This window comes from Macrotis lagotis, chromosome 6 (genome assembly GCF_037893015.1).
Source record: "Macrotis lagotis isolate mMagLag1 chromosome 6, bilby.v1.9.chrom.fasta, whole genome shotgun sequence".
Classification (NCBI taxonomy): domain Eukaryota; kingdom Metazoa; phylum Chordata; class Mammalia; order Peramelemorphia; family Peramelidae; genus Macrotis; species Macrotis lagotis.
In genome coordinates, this window is record NC_133663.1 from 125,161,748 (window position 1) to 125,185,694 (window position 23,947).

Sequence of the window (23,947 nt, forward strand, 5' to 3'; positions counted from 1 at the left end):
GAAGCAATGAAAGTATGTTTTAGTTAAGATACTTCCTTGTTTAGCAGCCTCATTATATTTCTGGAAACAAAACCTGCAAGGTAACTTTTAGACTGAATTTAAACTTTGAAAAGCAAGTTTTTATTTGCACTGGACGAAAAGTAGGCATTTTAACAAGTGACACATTCCTGTCATTGAGGTTTTTATAATGTGTTACGGTTATCAGTCTACAGTCTGTTTTCTAAAGTTTCTTCTTTCCAGACCCAACTGATTTTTAAACAAACATTTATATGGTGTTTTTAAGAATTGCAAAATATTTTACATATCTTTTTTTCATGTGATCATCATGCAACCACCCTGTGAAGTAGGTGCCTAATTATTATTATCTCGGTTTTATAGAAGAAACTAAGGCTTAGAGAGGTTATGGGACTTTTCCAGGGTTGCACAATTAGAACAATTCAAACTTGGGATCTTACTGATGGTGAAGTCTAAGACCAGAGACTGTGCCCCCAGTTGTCACATGGAGCAACTGAGTAGGGGAAGGGTGCTTTGTTAAGCACCTCTGTATCGGGCCCTGTGATAAACACTTTACAGATACCTTGTTTGATCCTCATAAAGCCCTGTAAAAGAGGTGCTAGAATTATCCCCATTAGAAAATTAGAAAAATTGAAGCAGACAGAGGTGAGGTGACTTGCCCAGAGTTAGACAGGAATAAGTGTCTGAGGCTGGATTTGAACTTGGGTCCTGTTGACTCCAGATCCACTGGAAAGAGCCCAGTGATCTCTCCAAGGCATTAAAAGTGCCTAATAGTTATGAGCTGTATCCATCTATCTATCCAAAATGAAAATATACCTCAATTAAAGTAAAAAAAGTATAAGAGCAGGCCCAAAGAAAATAGCATGGAGAGAACCCTGAGTTCATTTCCAGAAGTGCATGTTAAGATATGTTCTGTCTATTGAGACATTTAGCATGTGTTCTTATGTTGTCAGTAAGAAAAATATTTTCCTCTTCAATCTATCCAAAGCTGCCAAATTGGTATCCCTGACCACTGGTCTAACTCCAGAAAATTGAGTGACTCTTTTGCCTCCAGGATAAAGTATTAACTCCTTTGTTTAATATTTAAGACTCTTTAATAATATGATTTATACCTATCTTTCCAAGACAAGACTTTTACACATTTACCCCCCACACACACATACTCTGTATATGGGGGGTAAACTGACCATAGTGGGATAAAACACCAAACTGACTTTCTTGCTCTTTCCTATGCAGTGACTTTCCATCTCCAGTCTTCCTGCTTTTGAACAGGTTCTTCCTCAATCCTAAAAACAGTTCTTCTCCACTGCTTGAAATCTCCCCAGAATAAAAGTTCCTTGAAGTCACTACTTTTGTATCTGTAGTGCCCACAGAGTGTTTTATACTAACAGATGCTTTATAATACCTCAGTGATACTAAAATCCTTAACAAATTTAATGAGAAATCAATTAAAGCATTGTCTCCTTAGCCACAATCTGCATAAATAAGATACTATAAGAGTGAGTAATATTTTACTTTCTATCTCTGGGTTAAAAAGCATTGGTTATAAAGAAGAGATTTGAGACAACATAAAAACTGGTTTATTGCAAATGACATTCTTTTCAAGGAAGCAAATAATATTAATCTTTTTTAAGTGATATCACTATGAAATTGAATATTAAGCAGTAAGTTATATAGGAACAATATGTTATATAATAGAGAATTAAGATTAGGATTTAACAACAGAAGATTTATAGAAACCTAGTTCTTGCTTAGAAAACTAAGCCTTGTTGCTTCATTATAAATTTTCTAGATCTTAAAATAGATCTAGATCTTAAAAAAATCTATTGTACATGTATATATTTTACATTTATGTAAATAGCATACAGTATAGAAAAACTGGCAAAAAAATTTAAGTTTGGCATACATGTATGAAATGCAGTACATATTAAATAAGGAAATAAAATATTGAATTATTTCCTGACTTTTTCCTCCTGCTTGCTCATTATAGAACCTATATATTTTTTTCCTTCCAAGTTTTATTATAATCTTCTGGTCTTGAGTAAATCTGGAGACTTTGTTGATCAGTTCTTTGATCAGAAATTGTTTTGAGGAACTTGATTACTACTTTTTTACTAATATAAAATATTATTTAATTTTAAAAGAGACCATAGCCATTTGGGGCTAAATTATGACTAATTGTAACTATCTTTATACTTAATATGCCATAATTTTATTCAATTCAATTTGATAAGCATTGATAAATTCTAGTTTTTATCATCTGACTTAGAATTAGAAGATGAGACTGAAAGCCTTGTTTTGTTCCTAATTGAGGGACCTTGGGCAAGTCATTTAAACTCTGTGATTTTTAGTTTCTTCATCATGCCATCAAAAATTGTCAGGGATTACAGGAACTTAGTTTTAGAACTGGAAAGGTAATTTAATCCAACCAACTAATTTTAGGATCTGAGAACCAGGGAGCTTAAATGATTACCCGAGGCAATAAGTGCAGCCTCACATATGATTTGTCTGTTGTTTTCTTATCTGTGTTGGTGTTTTACTCCACACCAAACAACATATTAATGAGTTAAAGGACTGTGTCTCATAGAAGTTGTGAATCTTTCCCCAGTGCCTTATGCCAGGACTCTTCTTGGACTTAAGCACTTACTATTTGTGTTTTTGGATCTTAACATGTACTTTTGGAAATGAGCTCAGGGTTCTCTCCATGCTGTTTTCTTTGGGATTGCTCTCATATTTTTTTACTTTAATCGAGGTATATTTTCATTTTGGATAGATAGACAGATACAGATCATAACTGTTAGGCACTTTTTAGTGCCTTGGAGAGATCACTGGGCCTTATGTCAAGGGAGAGTTATATTAAAATCTGGCTTCAGACCCTAACTGTATGACCCTAGGCAAGTCATGTTACCTTTTTGCCTCAGGTTCCTCCATTATAAAATGTAGATCATAATAGCATCTATGACTTCCCAGCATTGTGTTGTAAGCAATATAAATGCTAGTTATAATTATTAACTATCTTATATGATTCTCATCCTTTTGTTGGTTAGTTTTGTTTCTTATATGATTCTCATCCATGTTGTTGGTTAGTTTTGTTTTATTGATTTTTGTAAATCTTTACTGCTTTTTAATATATCTTAGATATTTTGTGCTCACGTTGGACTTTGCTTTGTTAGAATCTACATTAACTTACATTGATACTTTATATCCCAGTATGTGCGGACCTTTTTTTTTTTAAGTCTGTATAGAGAACAAGCTTGAACAGATGCTACCAAGCTGTATGTCTTTTGAATGTTGTCATTTTCAGCTCCAAACAGAAAAGTTTACCAGCAGAGTGAATATAGGGTAATGAATTTTTCAGGCATAATAACCCTAAAGGACCATCTACTAGTTGTCATGGTGTCTTATTTCTAGACTCTGTGTACATGAGTAGAGAGAATACCCATAGTCAATGAAATCACAGCTCTCTAAAGCATTACAGTAAAAATAAAATTAAATCCTTGAATTCTTTATTATAAAAAATGAAATGACAAATGACAAAATGAAAAATAGAATCAGAATTCAGAATTAACTTCTCCTGTTTCTTTTTGGGGGGGTTTTAAACCAACAATAATACTTGAGAAGTTCTTGAAGTCCTACAATTGAGAGTTTTAACTTGTGACTTGAAGGAATATAATAGACCAATGAATGGGGAAAGCTCTAACAAGTCAAAATAACTAGTGTTAGGACAATTAAAGGGAAAGGTTAGTGGGACAGTAACATTTATGTATTCTTTATGTATAGAATATTATATAAGTGTGATGAGATGCCCAAGGATAATTAGATGCAATTCTTTCATCAGAAATTAATTTTAGTTTTTGAGTAGAATTTCAAAAAAATGAGCTTTTATTTGTATAGAAATAGAACCCTGGGGCGGCTAGGTGGCACAGTGGATAAAGCACGGCCCTGGAGTCAGGAGTACCTGGGTTCAAATCAGGTCTCAGACACTTAGACACCTAGCTGTGTGGCCTTGGGCAAGCCACTTAACCCCATTTGCCTTGCAAAAACCTAAATTTAAAAAAAAAGAAATAGAACCCTGGTACGAGTAAGTTATTTAGTATATGAAAAATAACATATATATGTATGCATGTATGTATATAATATATATAATGACATTGTTTTTTAAATAGTTTTACAATTACAGAAAGTGACAAAAGTACTTTTTATAATGTAACTTTCATGTCTTCAGGTTGATAATAACCCACTCAAAACAGTGAATTTGTGGAAGTTGCCTCAATGCCTAAAAATTATAAATCATATTTTTATTAATAATGGCTCACATTTATACCATACTTATTTTGAAAGGTGCTTTATCTACATAAGTCATGTATCTTATATAACTATATATCTCTGTGAGATTAATGGCCTTATGAACATCATTTTACTGATGAGGAAACTTTGGTTTCAAAAAATTAAGACATTTTCCCAAGGTTGTCCCTCTTGTCTGAGCAAGAATCTGAGATCTTCCTAACTCCAAGGCTAGCACTCTATTCTGTTTATCATCACTGTTTCTATTATTACATGCCTGTACAGCATAGATACCTAGTAAAGGTTCTTGAATGTAATCTTTTTGAAATCTGTGATCAAATAAATGAAAAATATGAAGGGAAACTCACTTGTCATAAGTAAACTACTAGTAATTTCTTACTGGCTATAGCAGATTTTTTTTAATGCATTTATGTCCATTTCAAAACTTTTTAAATAATTTCATGATCTGAGAATCAGTGTGGTACTTTATAGAATGGTAACCTTAATTCATAACTGGAAAAGTATGACTTGTTTAGTGTTAGTAGCAAATCACACTTTTTCCTTAGTTGTGAAATGAAAAGATCCTCAATAGCAGAGATTCTTAACTTTTTTTTTTAATGGTTCCCTCAGGCAAGCTGGTGAAACCCCTTTTTTGGAGTTTTGCTACAAACAATGAGTTGTCTTGAATCACTTGAGATCTCTGCATAATTGACCTATAGGGAAGATAAATAATCAAGTCTCTTAGATTCACTTTGTATAACTTGACTGATGCTGTTTGGCTTAAGAATGACTTGTTTTCTTATCAACTGGGCAGCAAATGCCTTGCTTTGATTCATATTTTCTATATCAAACCTTGATGGATACAATGAAAAAAGAAAGAAAAAAACCTGTAAATCTTTTCTCAGAATAATGATTTATTGCCTTCATTTTTTCCCTTTAGTGTCTTATATCTTTAGTTTTTAAATGTTATTTTATTTTTTCCAATTATATGCTAAGATAGTTTTCGACATTCATCTTTTTTATGTTATAAACTTTGAGTTCAACATTTTACTCCCTCTCTCCCTGCTGTCCATGACAGTGAATAATCTGATACATGTTTGACATAATTCTATATTTCTATATAATCATATATATATATATAAATATATATATATATATGATTATATTGTGAAAGAAGAAGCAGACCTAAAGAGGAAGAATATCATGGAAAAGGAAAAAAAAACACAAGTTTTAAAAAATGAAAATAATATGCTTTGGTCTGCATTGACTCCATAGTTTTTTCTCTGAATATGGATTCTTGTCTACATTTTTAATTGAAGGAAATGATAAATTTTATTTAGAAGTTACTGAAAAGAAATGTTATTTTTGTTCATATCCAGTACAATCTTCTTGAAACCCATCCATGGACCCACTGGGGATCTGTGAACTCCCGAGTTAAGAATTTGTGCTCTATAACTTCTCTGGTGGACTTATGATAAAGAAAACAACTCACTCCAAAGACAGAGCCATTGGAATCTGAACACAGACTGAAATACTTTTTTTTTCCCCCCTCTCTCTCACTATTCTTGAGGTTTCTCATCTTCTTGGGGGGGGTATGTTTACTCTTATAACAAAATTATTGTAATAATATAAAATAAATACATCCTTAAAAATAAATAAAAAATAGAGTAAAATATGAAAAAAGAATCTTTGCTCTAGAATACTAAAGAAATAATTAATATTTTTGTTCAAACATCTGATTCTTCATGACCCGAGGAACCACAGCCCAACAAACCCTGCTTCACTATCTCCTACAATCTAAGCTCATGTTCATTGCTTCCTTGAACATCCTCTACTTTCTTTTCATCCTTTATTTTCCCCTTTACCTTTTTGCCTTCTGCTTTCCCAACATCGGGGTTTTTTCTCAATAAAGCTTGTATTCTCTTATGTGGCAGAAGCATTTAAGATTCAGTTTCAGTATTTTATCTTCCTCTGAATAATCTGAATTATCTCTTTGAGCCTTAACTGATTTTTATCTCCTTGTTCTCCCAAGGGATGCTCAAAAGTCCCCAGCAGGTTGAATGCATTAGTTCTGTGATGCTCAGCTTTCCTTATAGTTCAGCTTTCACAACACTATATTGCTATGGGTAAAACCATAACTTTGATTATTTGGACCTTTGTTTGAAAGGTAATTTTGGGTTTTTGTTTTTATTTTTTAGTATACTGTCCAGATTTGCTATAGCTATCCTTCCAAGGAGCATTCAAGCATCTTTTCATTTCATGACTGAAGTTGCTATCTGTAGTGATCTTTGAACCCAAGAATATAAAATATGATACTGCTTTCATTTCTTCTCTCTCTATCAGGAAATGATAGGACCAGTTGCCATAATCTTAGTTTTTTGTTTATTTGTCTATGTTAAGCCTCAATCCAGCTTTTATACTTTTTTCTTTCACTTTCAAGGAAAGACTTCTTCCTTTCTGCCATCAGTGTCATAGTTTGCTTATATAAGATTGTGGATATTTCTCGTGACAGCCTTAATTCCAGCTTTTGATTCATCAAGCCTGGCATTTTGCATGATATACTCTACATTTATGTTAAATAAGGTGATGATATACAGTATCCTTTTACTCTGTTTCCAATCTTAAACTAATCAGTTGTTCCATGTTTGATTCTAACTGTTGTTTCTTGACCTGAATGGTGGTTCCTTGGGAGACTAGCCAGATGATCTGGTAACCCCATCTCTTTGATGATTTGCTGTGATCTACAGAGTCAAAGGCTTTAGCCAGTGAATCAGAAATGTATGTTTTTTTTCTGGAATTCCCTTACTTTCTCCATAATCCAGCAAATGTGGGTACTCTGGTCCCAAGTTCCTTTGCTTCTTAAAAAACCAGCCTGCTCTTCTAGTAATTCTTGTTTCACATATTGTTGAAGCCTTATCTTATAGAATCATAAACAAAACATTGCTGGCATCATTTAGTTGAATTATTAGGAGAGATTAGGAATAAGCAAGACTTTTAGAGATTTTATGTTGTGAATATTTTACATCTAAGAACCTGTTTATCAGCTCAGTTAAAAAAATTAGCTTATTTGGTTCAAAAAATTACTTAGACATTGAACTATTGATTTTAGAGTAAAAGGCATCATATCCTATTTCCAATCTAATAACTACTCTATTTCTAGACATGAATGAGATCAGTCTTTTCATTAATATATTATTCAATAGTATGTTGACATGCCAGTGACCACTTAGATCCCATGTTGCAAAGTTGTAAATGAAACTAATTGTCTTTAAGATAATTTCATTTTGATCTGTATAATTGTGGACTATTTAAAATGTGCTAGTCACATTTAAGAAGAGGGACAGAGTGAAAGGAGAGAGAAAATATAGTATATGGTAGTGGGTAAGTATAAATGGAGGGAGTTATGATCAGCAGTGGCAACAGTGGAAAAATACGGAAGTAGCTTTTGTGATGGACTTAATCATAAAGAATGTGATACACCTACGACAGAACTGGAGGTGGTGGAACATAGACTGAAGCACATTTTTATTATCATTTTTATTTTATTTTATTTTATCTTTGGTTTTTGCAGGGTGGTGGGGTTGGGGTGACTTGCCTGGGGTCACACAGCTGGATGATTGTTGGGCATCTGGGACTGGATTTGGGCTCGGTTGCTCCTGGCTCCAGGGCTAGTGCTCTGTTCATTGTGCCACCTAGCTGCCATCATTATTATTATTTATTTATTTTTATTTTTTTCTCTTTATTGCTCATGAGAGTCTATATTTTTGGGGGGGAGGGGGTATTATGTTCACTCTTAAACAAGAATATTTTAATAATGTATAAAAACATCATTTGTACAAAAATAAAATAAATATAATAAAAAAAAACTATTTAAAGAAGATAAAATAAAAAAGAATATTGAGTCAGAAAGGTTTAAATTATGCCTCAGAAGATTTATAACTGTGTAACCTTGGATATTATTTTACTTCTCAGTTCTTCTGTCTCATAATCTATTGAATGGGGACAATCATAGTTTTTGCTTAACTATGACTTTCAAATGAGATAATGTATATAAGGCTCTTTGTAAAAATTAAAGCCTCATGTCTACGTCAATAAAAAAAAGAATAAAATGTGCTAGTCTAGATCTTTTTTAGCCATTTTATACTTTAGATAGAAATTTAGTTTTAAATCAGATGTTAGTTAAAGCATTAAGTATACTTTAATTTGTAATTGCAATTTTTTTATGCAATGGAATCTTTAGTCAATTACAAAAATAAGTTAAAGACTACAATTAAAAAACACAAAATGCAAGTTATTTTTAAAACTTTTCAAGCATAGGGTCATATTTTTATAATTACTCTTGCAGTTTCCATCAATTTATTTTTCTTAAATGGGTATTTGAAATAACATTTGTTTAATTTTATTCTGTTTTTAATCCCAAGGGACCTTTCTAGAATGAATCTGTTTAAGCATAATTCTAGATCATTTCCATTTTACCTGAAATGATTGGCAAATTAACCAATATAGCATAAATACAGAATTTTCAATATCTATTTTCTATTAATCTACCAAAAATTTAAATCTTTGTGTTAATGTTTATTTTGCTTTAGTATATTTAAAAAATTCATAATATTAATTTTAATGTTGAAAAATTAGAATAATTTGTTATCAGTAATATTAATGAGATAGTATTAATTTATTAAAGATGTATTTGTCATTGTAGTGAATTAAGAAAAGAGAAATAATTTTTCTCATTTCTTGAATTAGCAATTTTGATCCCAGTTAAGGTTGTAAAAATTGTACTGATTTCATCATTTGAGACCAAAGTATAACAGCCCATTGGTAACTAGGTGAAACAATGAATAGAATGTTGAACTTAGATTCAGGAAGACTTGAATTAAAATTTCTCCTTAAATGCATACTAGCCCTGTGATCCTTTGCAAGTTATTGACCTTTTTATTTCTTAAATTGTAAAATCAGGATTATAATAGCACCATTGTGAGGATCAAATGAGTTAAGAAATGTAAAGCACTTTATAAACAATGTCCTATAAAATTATTACTATTGTTATTATTATTAACATTAAAAACAATAATTCCTCCTAAGTCATCCAGCTGATGGAAAGTATAGGAAGGAAAGGGATAACACTGGCAGATATTTGAGAGTTTTTCAGTTAATAAACTTTTTCTTTTTTCCTTACATTTTTGTCAAAGTAGGATATTAATAGATTTATTAAGATCAATCTAATTTTCTTTCACTTAGAATGTTTCATTTAGAAAAGTATGGTATTTTAATTTCTGTAATGTCATTCTAAAGATATGATTTACATATTGATGATGAAAGTATTGAAAATAGAAAAGGATTTCTTAAGATATAAAATCATTAAAAAGGTATTTTTCAAACTCTTAAATGTTAATCCCTTGTCCCATAACTTGTTGGTCTTAATTGCAAACTTACTTTTTTATGCTAGTAGTCTTTCTGTAATTTTGAGATCTTTTTCCAATGTGTACTTGAGGAACAAAATGGAAGACATTCAGGACCATTTATATCCCCATATTTCCATGCAGTACATTTGCAATAAATAGTATTGTTAAAATTCCTTTTCCTTGTAAATGTATAGTAGATTATTTATAAAATGGCTTAAAATATACTCATGTGAATTAGCCTAGGGATGAATTAACATATATAAAGTGGTTTCAAGAGAAAAATGTGATTTGAGTTTTAATTCATCTATCAGATACAAGATGATAAAAGTAAGCTGATTTCTCAACTTAAGAACCAGATTCTAGTATCTTGATTAGCCAATTAGAAGTAGTCAATTAGAAAAGAAAATTATACCTATATACTCCTGAAATAACAGTTGAGGGTATAGTGAAAAAAATCCTTATTATACCATTATTTCTACTTTAGCCTGCCATGTACCTCTTATAACCAGTGACATGAAAATCACTTTTGAGCTTCAGCTGAGGTAAATTTTGTGATTACCATTTTTTCTGATTCACTGCCCCACACACACACAATATCTAACCTTCAGTGGGTATGAAAACTATCATATTCTCCTACTTATAGTACAAGAGAGTGGCCAAGGATCCCAATAATGCAGACTCAATCTTTGATGCCAAGGGAGTATGAGACATAAAAATAGTTCCAACTGTTTACCTCTAGAGTTTCCTTTTATAGCAGAACTTCAGAAAGCTGGATGCCCCCAGTGTTTAACTAGAGGTAAAATGTGAACCCAAGTCCCTATACTTTTTCTATTCTACTATGGTTATCCCTTGACAAAACCCTACAGAGTTACATTGATAGTTATGGGGAAAGTGTTTAAAAATACAGAACTCAGGATTAAAAATCCTACACAGTCTTTGGAAAGGCTCTTCTTTGATATAATCAAAAGTATATATTTTTAAACCAAAAGCAAAATATTAATTTTTTCATTAAGAATACAGTAAAACACATGTTACTCATACATCAATAATAACAGTAAGTACTTTGGGTATATTTGGCTCAGAATTGGGCCTAGGGCCTGATGGACGAAAGGATCATAACCTCACTTGATCCCAATGCTACTTCATTTTATTAAATCTCCTGAAGACAGCTTAGGTATGATTGTTGTCTCCAAAATGGGGAAGAGGGTTCCCTACAACTACTACATGGGATCTCACAATATGGATATTGACTGCATTATAGTTATTATTTCACCTACCCCCAAAAAAGTGTGGATTTAAAGGAGTCATAGAACCTCTTGAACTGACATTCTCCATTCATTTTGAACCCTATGAACAAATAAAAATTTAATCCATTGACTAGATGAAGTTTTTCTGCCCTTTAATGATTTGACTTTTTAGTCCTTAAACTAAAGGGTAGTTTTCTTTTGAATATACTCTTCTTTCTCTAAGAAAGTTATGAAATTAAAAAAAAGTTAAGGAAGTCCAGGAGGCCAATTCCCGACTCTTGAATGCAAATAAACTAATTATCTTGGAAACTTTTAAACTGAGAGTGGGAATTAAAAAAAAACCACTTTCAGAAATTCTAGTCTGATCAGTGCTCATAAAAGAAAATAGTTTAAACAAGGTATTTAAAAACTAGAAGCCTAGCCATTATCCTCTTGAGCTGTCCTGGACATGCATAGGTCACTTGGCATGCATATCTCTTTCAAGTCACTGCTAACTGCTCTTGGAGTGGGAGAGCTAGAACAAGAAATCCCCTTCCCTTTTACTGCTCCAATCTGGAAATACAAGGAAAATGAACTTCGGGAAAGGAAAAAGAAAACTGTTTCAAACCTCATTTTTCTAGACCTTCCTTTTCTTATCTCTAAAATGAGGCTATCAGGGTCTAGATCATAGACCTCTTTGGATGTCTGGTAAAACCCTAATGAACCACTTTTAAATTTTTTTTCGTTTTACTTAAGACAATGGGATTAAGTGACTTGCCCAGGGTCACACAACTAGGCAATTGTTAAATGTCTGAGGCCAGATTTGAACTCAGGTCCTCTTGACTCCAGGGCCGGTGCTCTATCCATTGCTCTACCCAGCTGCCCCCTCAATTTTTTTTTTAAATGCATAGGACTACAAAAAGGAACCGAAATGCGGTTAGCAGAAACAAAATTTTTTTGAAGTTCATAGATCCCAGTTTAAGAACCCCCAAAATAAGTGATCTCTGATTCTATTATCTGTGCATTATTATCTCTTATAAGAAACTGATATTCAGGATATATAGGCATCAGATATATAGTGTATCCCAAAAATCTCCACTAAAAATTCTCTAAAACTTGGAATACCCTGCCTGAGAACAGAGTCATTGTCCAGTAGATAATTGAAGATCATTGATCAAGGGTTATGAATAAATAGTGGACTGGGGGTGGTGGGTAGAGGGGAGGCATTAATTGCAAATTATCAGCAATTTTATGGGAGACTATTCCAAATCTGCACTAATATAATTCAAATGAAATTAATTCTGAAATTTTATCTTATGTTCCTCAAAATTCTAAAAATGGCCAAACATAGAAATTGTCTTTGTAGGAGAAGATGTAGAAAGACAAGTACACTATGAATTAGACAAACTTTGGAGAAGATCATTTGCACTTATATGAGAGCAATCACATCATATACCATAACAGGATTAGAGATTGAGTTAAAACTCCCTACATACATAGCTACTCTTTTTTGTTAGCATAAAACTAGAAACAAATTAGGTAGTGTTTGAATAAATTGTGACTGATTACAAGTCCTTGCTTGAGTATAGGATCTTTTTCACAGTAGGACTTTAAGACAGAAGTTGAGTCATGTTTTGTTATAATAGAAATTCCTTTTTGGTAAGACTTGAACTAGATGTCCATCAAGATCCCTTTGAACTCCAAATTCTAGTAATCTGTGAATAAGAAGGGAGTAGAGTTTTTAAAAATCATATACATAACAAAAACAAGTAAAAGCGATTTGAAATCTGATTAATTGTAATGACCAGGCTTGGGCTCAGACATTAATAATGAAATATATCTCCCTCTTTTCATAAGGAGATGGAAAACTACAGCCAAACTACAAGTGTTATAAGTTATTAGATGCTGCTATGTCTGTTCTTTTTGCTTGTGTTTTTTCTTTGTAACAAAAGCAAGTTCATTCTGATGATACTTGGGGACATGGATTAAAAAGAAATTACTTAGGCATAAAAAGTAAAATGTTTTAAAAAAAACTAAAAAAAAATTTGTGTATTGTAAATTTTTTATATGAAGGCCTTAAATCCCAAAAGAGAAACATTAGAAGTTGTGTTTTAATTGCAAAAGCATTCTTTACTTTAAAAATGATTTAATACAGAACTGATTTACATTCTGTCTGAAATGTTTCACTCTATAATTTTTAATTTATATAGACTTATGAGGATGAGCGAAGAAATCATTCTGAACTTCAGGTTAGATGCCAGCGTTTGGCATTGGAATTAGCAGATACAAAACAGTTAATTCAGCAAGGTGACTACAGGCAAGAGAACTATGATAAGGTAAAAAGGTAAGAATATCCTGTTTATCTTAAGGCTTGAAGTTTTGTGAAGTTGAAGAGTAGATAGCTGTCAAAGTGGATAGGGTGCCTGACCTGGAGTCAGGAAGAAGACATCTTCATGAGTTTAAATCGGGTCTGTTATACCTATCAGTTGTATGACCCTGGGTTAGTCACTTAACCTCTGTTTGTCTCAGTTCCTCATCTATAAAATGGGAACGCACTGGTGAAGAAAATGGCCAACCACTCCAGTATGTTTGCCAAGAAAACCCATGTAAGGTCGTGAAGAATTAGAAACTACAGGAAAAAAAATGTAGTCTTTATTTAATTATTTTTAAACTTTTATTTCAATTAACAAACATTTAGTTTCCCTTCCATCTCCCTTTCCTACTCTCATTGGAAGAAAGTTCCATTCTGCATTTTGAGTTTTTGGTTAATTTTTTGGATTAATTAAATGGTTTATGTTAAATTTCCTAAACCGCATGAATTCGTTGTCATTTTATCTACATTCTCTTATGAATCATTAACTCCTTTAATTCATCATCTTCTATGGTGTCATTTTTAGTTGATTGAAAAAAATCTTTATTAAGCATTAACTGTATGCTAGATATTGTGCTAAGTGCTGGAGATGGAAATATAAGCCCTCAGTCTAATATGGGATAGAGAGAATATTTGGTGACCTGGGAAGAGTATGTACTTCAGGAACAAATAGTAGAGATCTTAGCGAATCTTGAAGTGCCTTTCCAAACAAAACATTTGCTCTCAAGTCTTCATATCACTTTTAAAAATTAAACTCCCAAGAAACATTTATCTTCATTGGACTAATAATTTTGCCACCATCAGTTTTGATAGGTAATTTACTTTTTAACAGCTCCTCCACTCAAAAGTTACTGATTAATGTAATTAGTACATTCTTTTACCTTACAATTTTGCTGCTGTGTATTTTCTTAGTAGTTTTAGATGTTTGTGTGCCTCTGGAATTTTAATTTATTTGACTTTCTACCTTATATTTTAAAATATTATAAGGTTTTAGAAGGAAAGAATATAAATGATATGCCATGTGTTAAAAATATTATTTCAATAAGTCAAGTGTGTAAAATATGTTTTGAAAAATTATTGATTTTGGTTTAAAATATTCATTTCTAATAAGAGAATAGAGTTTTTAAAAGATAATTCTGACACTTTAGGCTATCTTAATGAACTGAAGGAATTGCCAAGTGGTTGCTTTATTATCTTCACAAAATAGAGCCATTCCCTTTTAGAAATATCCAGAAATAGAAATAAGAAGTAGGTAAGAAATGAATTTTAAAGTCAAGAGGCCTGAGTTAATCCTAACTTCCTCTCTCTCTAAAATGTAATTATCTACTCACTAGATTATACAACTTATAACATTATATGCATATTAAATTTTGTCATTATGGAAAATTCTACCATTCTAAGTGGGAAGAAGTATTCTACTGATAACAGGAAGTTATCTCCAATCAGCATAAAGATCTGTGTAGTTTTTGTTTTCTTTTCCGGCTTTTATGTAGAACAAAGAAAGGATAAACTCCAAATTTGGAAGCCAAAAATTGGTAAGCTGTGATTTCAGAAATTACTATGAACAGAACAGTCATAGAAATTTTTCTAAAGCTCTGTTCCCTATAGTAGCACCCAAGAAAGACTGTGAGGGAACTGTGAGGGCATGTCCATCGTAGTGGAATGACTGAACAAATTGTGGTTTATGTATGTTATGGAAAACTATTGTTCTGTTGGAAACCAGAAAGGATGGGATTTCAGAGAAGCCTGGAAAGACTTGCATTAATTGATACTGAGCGAAGTAAGCAGAACCAGAAGAACATTGTACACCCCAACAGAAACATGGGGTGATGATCAACCTTAATGGACTTGCTCCCTCCATCAGTGCAATAATCAGGGACAACTTGAAGGAATCGGTGACAGAGAACACCATCTGTATCCAGAAAAGGAACTGTGGAGTTTAAAATAAAACCAAAACCTTGCCAAAAAAAAATGATTGGTGGAAATTACAATTGTGTATAATTGGAAAACAAAATATTTGTATTAAAATTTTTTTTTAAATTTAAGAAGTTAGCTATCTAAAGGAAAAAAGAAATAAAGAAAAATTTTTTAAAAGATAAAAGAAATAAAGGAATTGTTCTGAAGTGTGCTTATGGTCTCTTCAGTCCTTTAAATTCTACAATTCTATCATTTTAGTTTGTACCTTATTACCAAGGTACATATAACTAAATTATATGTTTGGTTGAATCTGAACAATCAGAATTTAAGAAATGATAGCAACTGTAACAAACATATCCCAATTTGCTTTTTTTTCTTTAGTGATCGAGATGCGCTTGAACAAGAATTATCTGATATTAGACGAAAACATGAAATTTTAGAAGCTTCTTATAAAGCACAAACTAAAGAAAGAAATGACTTGTCAAAAGAGGTAAGCTTTCTGGTCTAATCACTTTAACTTTTTAGAATAGTTTTACCTAGAAAATTTTGGGGAGAGTACAAGTTATTTTAATGTAGTTTCCTTAAGAAAATGTTTTTTTATTGCACAGTTTTCCAGTGGGAAATTGTAACATAGGCATATATTATCTTGTTTTCTAATTTAAATGGATAATTGTTTTACACTGTTAGTGAAAGCACAGAAGAAAAAGGAAAATAACCCAGTCAGATATTTAAATATTAAATCAAAGTCTAAAATAATCAGAGACAATGACAAATGTTAGAAGGAATATGAAAAAATTGGGATACTGCTATTCTGTTGTGTTTACAGTTGTGCTCAAAGAGTTATAAAACTCTAGTATACCCTGTTACCACGCAGAAAAGTGATCAGAGGAAAAAAGAAAAGAACCTATACATTGTAAAATATTTATAGTGGTTCTTTTTATGTTGAAAAAGAACTGGAAATTGAGTGGATCAGTTGAGGAATGGCTGAAGTTATGTGGTATATAATTGTGATAAAAAACTACTGTGCAGTAAGAAATGATAAACAGGTTTATTTTGGTAGAAAATCACAGGAAGATTTGCACAAAATATTGAAGAGTGAAATTAATAGAATAAAGAGAATGTTGTATGTAGTAACAACAATTTTTGTTCAATGAATAACTGAATGACTAAACTTTCCTGAGTATTACAAATATTCAACCCATATAACAAAGGACTTGTGAAGGAAGATGCTGTCTATGTTCAGAGACTCAATGAATAGCAATAGGCATAATATAAGTTTTACATGTATTTTTTACATATATATATATATATATATACATATATATATATACATATATAAGTTTGCCTGTATTTATTTATATCTGTGTCAAATGGTGGCCTCTGTCATGAGATGGCAAAGGAGGGAGGGAAGGAAACAGTTCAGAACTCAAAATGCAACAAAAAATACATTAAATTTTTAAAAATTTTTCCTGACTAAAACTGTGTATATATAAAATATCTTAGAACTTCCAGGTCTAACATAAATTATTGGGCACTTTCTTTGTCCATAGGTTGCAACCTTACAGCAGTCTTTTACTTTGCTACAAAAGGATAAAGAATATCTTAATCGCCAAAACATGGAACTTAATATACGTTGTGCTCATGAAGAAGATCGCCTTGAAAGACTTCAAATTCAAGTTGAGGAAGCCAAAAAGGCTAGAGAAGAAATGTACGAAAAATATGTTACCTCCAGGCAAGTTTTACTTTATTTACTGTACATATTGATATACTACTTCTGTCCTTGTCCTTTTTTTCACTTCTTAAGTAAAATTGTCCTTTTGGGGGAAGGTAGTAATTTTATTTTTCTGGTCTCCACTTAATCATTAGACTGATTAAAAGCTATTTTTAGACTAAATGATCTTTCTAGGCACTTTTTTCCCCCAATATGAAAATCTTATCTTTTCCAAAGACATCAGGAGCAAGCTTGCATCTATTTTATTTAATTTTAATACACAACTTTTAAAATCACCTAGTCATAAGATTTTAATTTTAAAAGAACATAGTTTTAAGGGACATTTTTTTGTTTCTTGTTTAAAGAAAATAGAGTATCCTATTTTTGAATTTTCATTAAGCCACAGAAATGAATTAGTCACTAGCAAAAATTAGGCTGTCCTTATTATGTAATCTATATTAGTAATAATATTTAACCTTCATTCTCAAAGAAGACCACGACATCAGGGAGGTGATGTCATGTAAGCATATGAATTTAATTTGAGTGAGGGGATGCTGTGCTAAGTCACCAGTCTCACTTTCTCCTCCAGAGCCATCTGGGTCCAATGCCAGATATCAATCAGGATGAATGGAGATGGCCCTAGATGCAAGGCAGTCAGGGTTAAGTGACTTGCTCAAGGTCACACAGCTAGTAATTATCAAGTGTCTGAGGCTGAATTCAAACTCCTGACATCCTTATTCCAAGGCCAGTGCTCTATCCACTTGCGCCATCTCGCTACCCCTTATTATAATAATAGTTTTTTTTTTAATAATAAGCCAAAAAGAAGTACTGGTACATGGGAATATATCTTAATTATATCCCTCACTGTCCAGCAACTCTTCTGCCTCCTCCCCCCAACCCAATCCTCTAGAATTCTTTTTTTTCCCTTGAAGGAAAAAATTATCAAGTTGTTATTTTTAAATGAAAGATGTAGATATATCATATGCAGGAATATCTAGGCCTGTAGTAATATATATGTGCAATTAGTAAATTATTAGGAAACAAAACAGAAATGATTAATATTTTATGTTAACACTCAGAATAAAAGACAAATGTGTTTAACAAGTTGAGATCTTAAGTATAAAATTTTATAAATCATATTCATGGAACTTCGCCAACTTCTGTAAAAGGTATGATATAAAATGTTTATAACAGTGCATTAGAATATTTCACAGAGAAAAAGCTATCATATAGCAATATTTCTCACTTTCTTCCTTTTCTAATACTTATAGAGACCTTTATAAAACAGAATATGAAAATAAACTCCGTGATGAACTTGAACAAATCAAATTAAAAACAAATCAAGAAATTGAACACCTTAGAAGCACCTCAAAGGAAATGTATGAACGTGAGAATAGGTAAGAACAAAAGTCAGTTAAATCACATTTTGTTTCTCAATTAAAAGGAAAAGTACTTTTTTAGGAAGTAAATTATATTCCTCTGGGACTGGGGGATAAAATGTCTCAGGCACACATATTCTCAAGTATAAAAATGATTGCATTCAACTCTTGAAATAAGGTCTTTCTGTCAAAAGTGGCCAATAACTTAAAAGTAGAACTTGGCAAACCCCAGTCAAAGAGGACAGATTGATGCCACTTTATGTGGCAGCCCAGCCTTTTCTGTGGCTTCAGCATACCTTTCCCACACAACAGCTTAACAATTCTATTACAATTCTTCCCCAAACTCCTGAATGATGCCACTAATGTTCAGACAGTTGTGGGTTGGTAGTTATTAATACTACAACATGAAGATGCCTCTAACACCTGCCCCATAAAGCGAGTCACACAGGTGTCATGTTTGAATTGGCCATTATCTAGGGGCATTACTTTTTATCAATTGGTTAATCAATTATGTTGTTATTTAAGAGTCTAGCATGTACTAGACATTGTACTAGGCATCAGGGATGCAAATGGAAAAGGCTACCGTGGTTCCTGGATTATTGTTATGTGATTCAGCTTGTTTCAGCAAACATTCACTGACATCAATAGATGAATAGCATGGGTCTAATAGGTCATGGGCATAGGTTCTAAGAGTTTCTTCCAGCAGGGTAGATCATGACCCATCCATACTTGCATGTCATTTAACTTGTATCAAAGTCTTCCGAAAAGGTGGTCACAGAGAACCCAACCAGCTGTCCCTGTGACTGCCCCATTATTTCTTTCATGACATTCTGTATCTCATTTTTGTAGTTCATTGTTGGTTGTGTGTTGCAGCCAGCTCACACCTTTCCATTGTTTTCTCTATATGATAGTTATCTTTGATTTTTCAAAAGTAGTGCTATATCACGTTTCACTGTGGGAGAGGAACAGTACCAGTAATTTGTTTATATTGAAAATATGGGTCTTCTCTGTAAATAGGGAGCTCAGGGTAAGAAATAGTGTTTTCTAATTTCTAAAGATAATCAAGACGCCATTTTTTTCTCCTCTTTTTCAATTCTGGACCCAGCTTTCTTATCCTTCTTTATTTTCTATCCCAGTTATATATCTACATTGTTGAACAGGTTCTACCAGATGTTGATTCAGATATATAGATAGACTAAAATTTGGGATTATAGATATATTGTTACCCATTTGATCATTTCAGGACAGACCAAACTTCTTTGAGTGATTTCTTTTAGGGGTCTTTATGGTACATTACAATTTGATGCAATCAACACAATATCAGGTGCAAACAAAAGCATCTGAGAAACATTCATGGAATAACTCCTCAACTTGGATATCAATAAACCCTTCAGGTTCTCAATCATTTCTATGTGAGTGATTCTGACATGTGTTTGGACAGGCACACACACACGCACACACACACACACACACACACACACATCCAGCACTGAATCTCCTGAACTCCAATGTTTTAACACCAGCACCTCCTGGACATCTTGAATTGAATGATATATAATTGCCTCAAACTCAGCATGTCCAAAATAGAACTCAGTATCCTTTCCCCAAAACTCTCCATTCTTCCCAGCTTTCCAATTACAGGCAAGATCATCACTAACCTCCCATTCTCCTAGACTTGTTCCCTCAACTTTTTTACTCATTCCTTATTTCTTCTGTGCTACATTCACACAGACATTCCACCCTTCAGACCCTCATGACCTCTTTCCCAAACTATTTCAGTAACTTCCTGATTCTGTCAGCCAACTCAAGGCTTTTACCTACTCAAATCTATGTTTAAGGTTCAGATCTAACCATGTAACCCCCACATTTCCTATTACCACCCAGACCAAATATGTGTTTCACATTTAAAGACCTTCACAATCTGACCCATTCCTACTTTTCCAGGCTTCTTAGACTTTACTCCTTTAAAGTCTGGCTACATCCTCCAGATGTGACTCTCTAAGCTGCAGTCTTTCTTTGCTATCTTCAACTCCTGTCTTCCTTTAGGACCCTTGTTGAGTACTTACATCTGGAGGATTTCTGCCCTGATCACTTCTTGCTGCTGGTCCCTTCCCTTTCAGATTATTTTCCATTTTTCTTTTATGCCTTAGACGTCTCTGTTTTAGTTGCATGTCCACTCCCCTAGAATGGGAGCTCCTTGAGCTTTCTTTGTATCCCTAGTACTCAGCACATTATCCATTGTGTAGTAAGCACTTCATAAGAGCTTATTTGCCTGAACATGTTGTATCTGCACAGTTACAAGTACTTTTTGGTGAGCATACTTTTCTCTGTTTCATTTATTATTTATGTTTGTTATCATAAGGTCATCGAAAGAGTTATTTCTGTTGTTACAGTCTTCCAAGGAATATTGATTGATCTTGACATGTGGATGAGAGGAATTTTATTATAAATGAAAGTACAAAGAAGTATTTTATACTTTGAATCAAAATATGTTTTTGAGAGACAGGAAAAAAGTGTATTTTTTTATATTGTTATAATAATCTTGTGAGAGTAATCATAACCCCCCCCCCAAAAAAAAGATGAGAAACCTCAAGAATAGTGAGAGAGGGGGGAAAAGTATACTTCGGTCTGTGTTCAGATTCCAATGGTTCTGTCTCTAGGATGAATTGCCTAATTTATCATAAGTCCACCAGAGAAGTTGCTTCAATATTTTTCTCACAGTTGCTATTATTAGCTGTATTTCCCTCCATTCTGTTCCTCCCCACTCTCACTTATTCTATTCTCTCTCTCCTTTCACCCTGTCCTGTTCAGAAGTGTGTTGTATCTGAGTACCCTCTCCCACAATTTTCCCTCTTTTCTATTACCTACTCCTCCCTTCCCTCTTCCCATCTCCCCCTTATCCCATCCCTTTCCTGTCATTTTTCTCTAGGGTAAGATAGATTTCTATACCCTGTTAAATGTGTATGTTATTTTCTCTCTGAGCCATTTCTGATGAGAATGAAGACTCACTCATTCCCCTTTGCCTTCCCCCTTCTACTCTGTTGCAAAAGCTTTTTCTTGACTCTTTTATAAAAGTGAAATAACTTAACCCCCTTCTTCCTCTTCTTTTCCTTCCTCCCAGTACTTTCCTTTATTACCCATTCACTCCATCTTTATACTATATTATATCATTATATTCAACTCCCTGCCATGGCTTATATATGCTCCTCCTATCTACTCTTATAAATGACAAAGTTCATGTGAGTTATCAGTATCTTCTTTCCATGCAGGAATACAAGCAGTTTAACATCATTAAGTCCCTCATAGTTAGTCCTTCTTGTCCATCCCCGCTATGCTTCACCTGAGTCCTGTAGTTGGAGATCAAACTTTCGTTGTTTCAGTAGGGAAGTCCATCTTTTCCCCTGAAAGAGGATGTTCACTTTTGCTGGGTTAGTTGATTCTCAGTTGTAATCCAAGTTCTTTTGCCTTCCGGAATATCATATTCAAAGTCCTATGAGCCCTTAATGTGGATGCTGCCAAATCCTGTGTAGAGCCACAGTAATTGAATTATTTGTTTCTTGCATATTTTAGTATTTTCTCTTTGTCTTGGGAGTTTTAGAATTTGACCATAATATTCCTGGAAGTTTTTCTCTTTCAGGAGGTGTTCAGTGAATTCCCTCAATTTCTATTTTACCCTCTGCTTCTATGATCTCAGGACAGTTTTGCTTATTTTTCCTTGAAAAATTAAATCTAGGTTCTTTTCCTGGTCATTACTTTCATGTAGCCCAATAATTTTTAAATTCTCTCTTCTGGATCTGTTTTCAAGGTAGGTCAGTTGTTTTTCTAATGAAATGCTTCATTCTTCTGGTATTGTTTTTTTTGTTTCTTGATTTCTCACAAGGTCATCAGTTTCCCTTAGTTCTATTCTACATTTGAAGGAATTGTTTTCTTTTTTTAATTTTATTTATTTTGAGTTTTACAATTTTTCCCCCTAATGTTACTTCCCTCCCCTCACAGAAGGTAATTTGTCAGTCTTTACATTGTTTCCATGGTATACAATGATGCAAATTGAATGTGATAAGAGAGAAATAATATCTAAAGGAATTATTTTCATCAGAGAACTTTTTTTTATCTCCTTTTCCATCTAGCCAATTCTACTTTTTTTTAATGCATTCTTCTCCTCATTTGCCTTTTGGGCTGCTTTTTTTCCACTTGGCCTAACTGGATTTTAGCATGTTGTTTTCTTCAGCATTTTACTGACTTGGTTTTCATGATTTATCTGCATTGCTGTCATTTCTCCTTCCAATTTTTCCTCTCCCTCCCTTAATTGTTTTTCAAAGTCTTTTTTTGAGCTCTTCTATTGCCTGAGCCCATTTTTTCTTTTTCTTAGAGGTTTTGGATACAGAAGTTTCGACTTTGTCATCTTCTGAGTTCATATTTTCATCCTACATGGGAACAAAGTAATTTTCTATGGTCAGATTCTTCTTTTTCTGTTCTTTACTCATTTCCTCAGTCTGTGACTGATTTACTGCACTTCCAAGACTTTGGAGGGGTTTGGGAGACACTCCACTGGGACTTATGAGAGATTGACTGCTCTCTTGCCTATGCTCTGGGATGTAGATGACCACAGGCCCTCTCTTCTCTGCCCTGGAGATGTGAGGAGGGTCCCTGCTAAGATATGGTAGTATGGGGCCCAGATAGCAACCTGGATCTGTGAGTGTGTGCAAACAGCAGATTCCTGCCCTGGGAGAGCAGAGAGACCTCTGTAATCTCTCCCAGCCCCCTTACCATCTGTGGGCAGGGAGCTCTGAAAGTGCTGGGTGGCTCTACCAATTCCCACTGCAAGTTCTGAGAACAGCCACAGGGCTGTTCTGAGACCAGTGCTCTGTGCTCACTCTGGTGCAGCAGAGTTCTCTCACCACCCCTTCAGTCTGTACTTGGTGATCCCTGGGCCAAGAGCTCTGGAAACCACCCTTCTACCGTGGACCCAGGTACCCTATGGGCTGTTCCTGGAAGGCTGGAAAGCTGGTTTGCTGCTCTTTCCAACCCCTGGTCCTAGTGAAACAGACTTTTCCTATGGAACTTCTAAGTTGTCTTGGACTGGGAAATTGTATCATTCAGTCTTTCTTGTATCATTCAGCCCCTCTAAATTTTGACTTGTCATAATTTGACAGCTTTTGGAGTTTGGGGGGGAACAAGTTTCCAGGAATTCTTGCCTTCACACTGCCATCTTGGCTCTTCCCCCTGAATCAAATTTTTTTTAAATCGGCAAACTTACCAAAATGGGATCTTATATCTCCAACTTTCATTCACTTGTGAAATGATAAAAATGTGGTCCATTGTTGAAGAGAGTTCTATAATGTCTTCATCAAGCAGTCCTTTAATTTACATATGTGACCATCTGAAAAATTTTGTGTAGTTGAGTAAGTATATGAGTTAGTAGTTGTTGATGTTTATGTTCATATTGATGTTTTCTCAGACACTTTTTTTAATCAGTAAAGTTGAAGATTTATTCCACCCTTTTCATCTGTTCCCCTTAGATAGCTTTCAGCTCAATTCTCAATGTCTTTTGCAGTTAAATCACCTCTAACATAGTTCTCTTCCAACTACTTTTCTTGTCTGTTTTTCTTTGGTACCATTTCTTTATCCTTTCACAAACA

General features: G+C 33.4%; 1 protein-coding gene across 5 annotated transcripts in view; it reads left to right on the forward strand.

Moving 5' to 3' along the window:
- The window catches only part of PIBF1 (progesterone immunomodulatory binding factor 1), a 317,017-nt gene that overhangs the window by 25,357 nt on the left and 267,713 nt on the right, over positions 1-23,947 (forward strand). For all 5 annotated transcript variants that reach the window (XM_074191801.1, XM_074191800.1, XM_074191798.1 and 2 more), the window contains exons 6-9: positions 13,141-13,274; positions 15,600-15,708; positions 16,769-16,950; positions 18,201-18,326. In XM_074191801.1, coding sequence (XP_074047902.1) covers positions 13,141-13,274; positions 15,600-15,708; positions 16,769-16,950; positions 18,201-18,326 — 551 coding nt within the window. The remainder of the gene's footprint in view (positions 1-13,140; positions 13,275-15,599; positions 15,709-16,768; positions 16,951-18,200; positions 18,327-23,947) is intronic.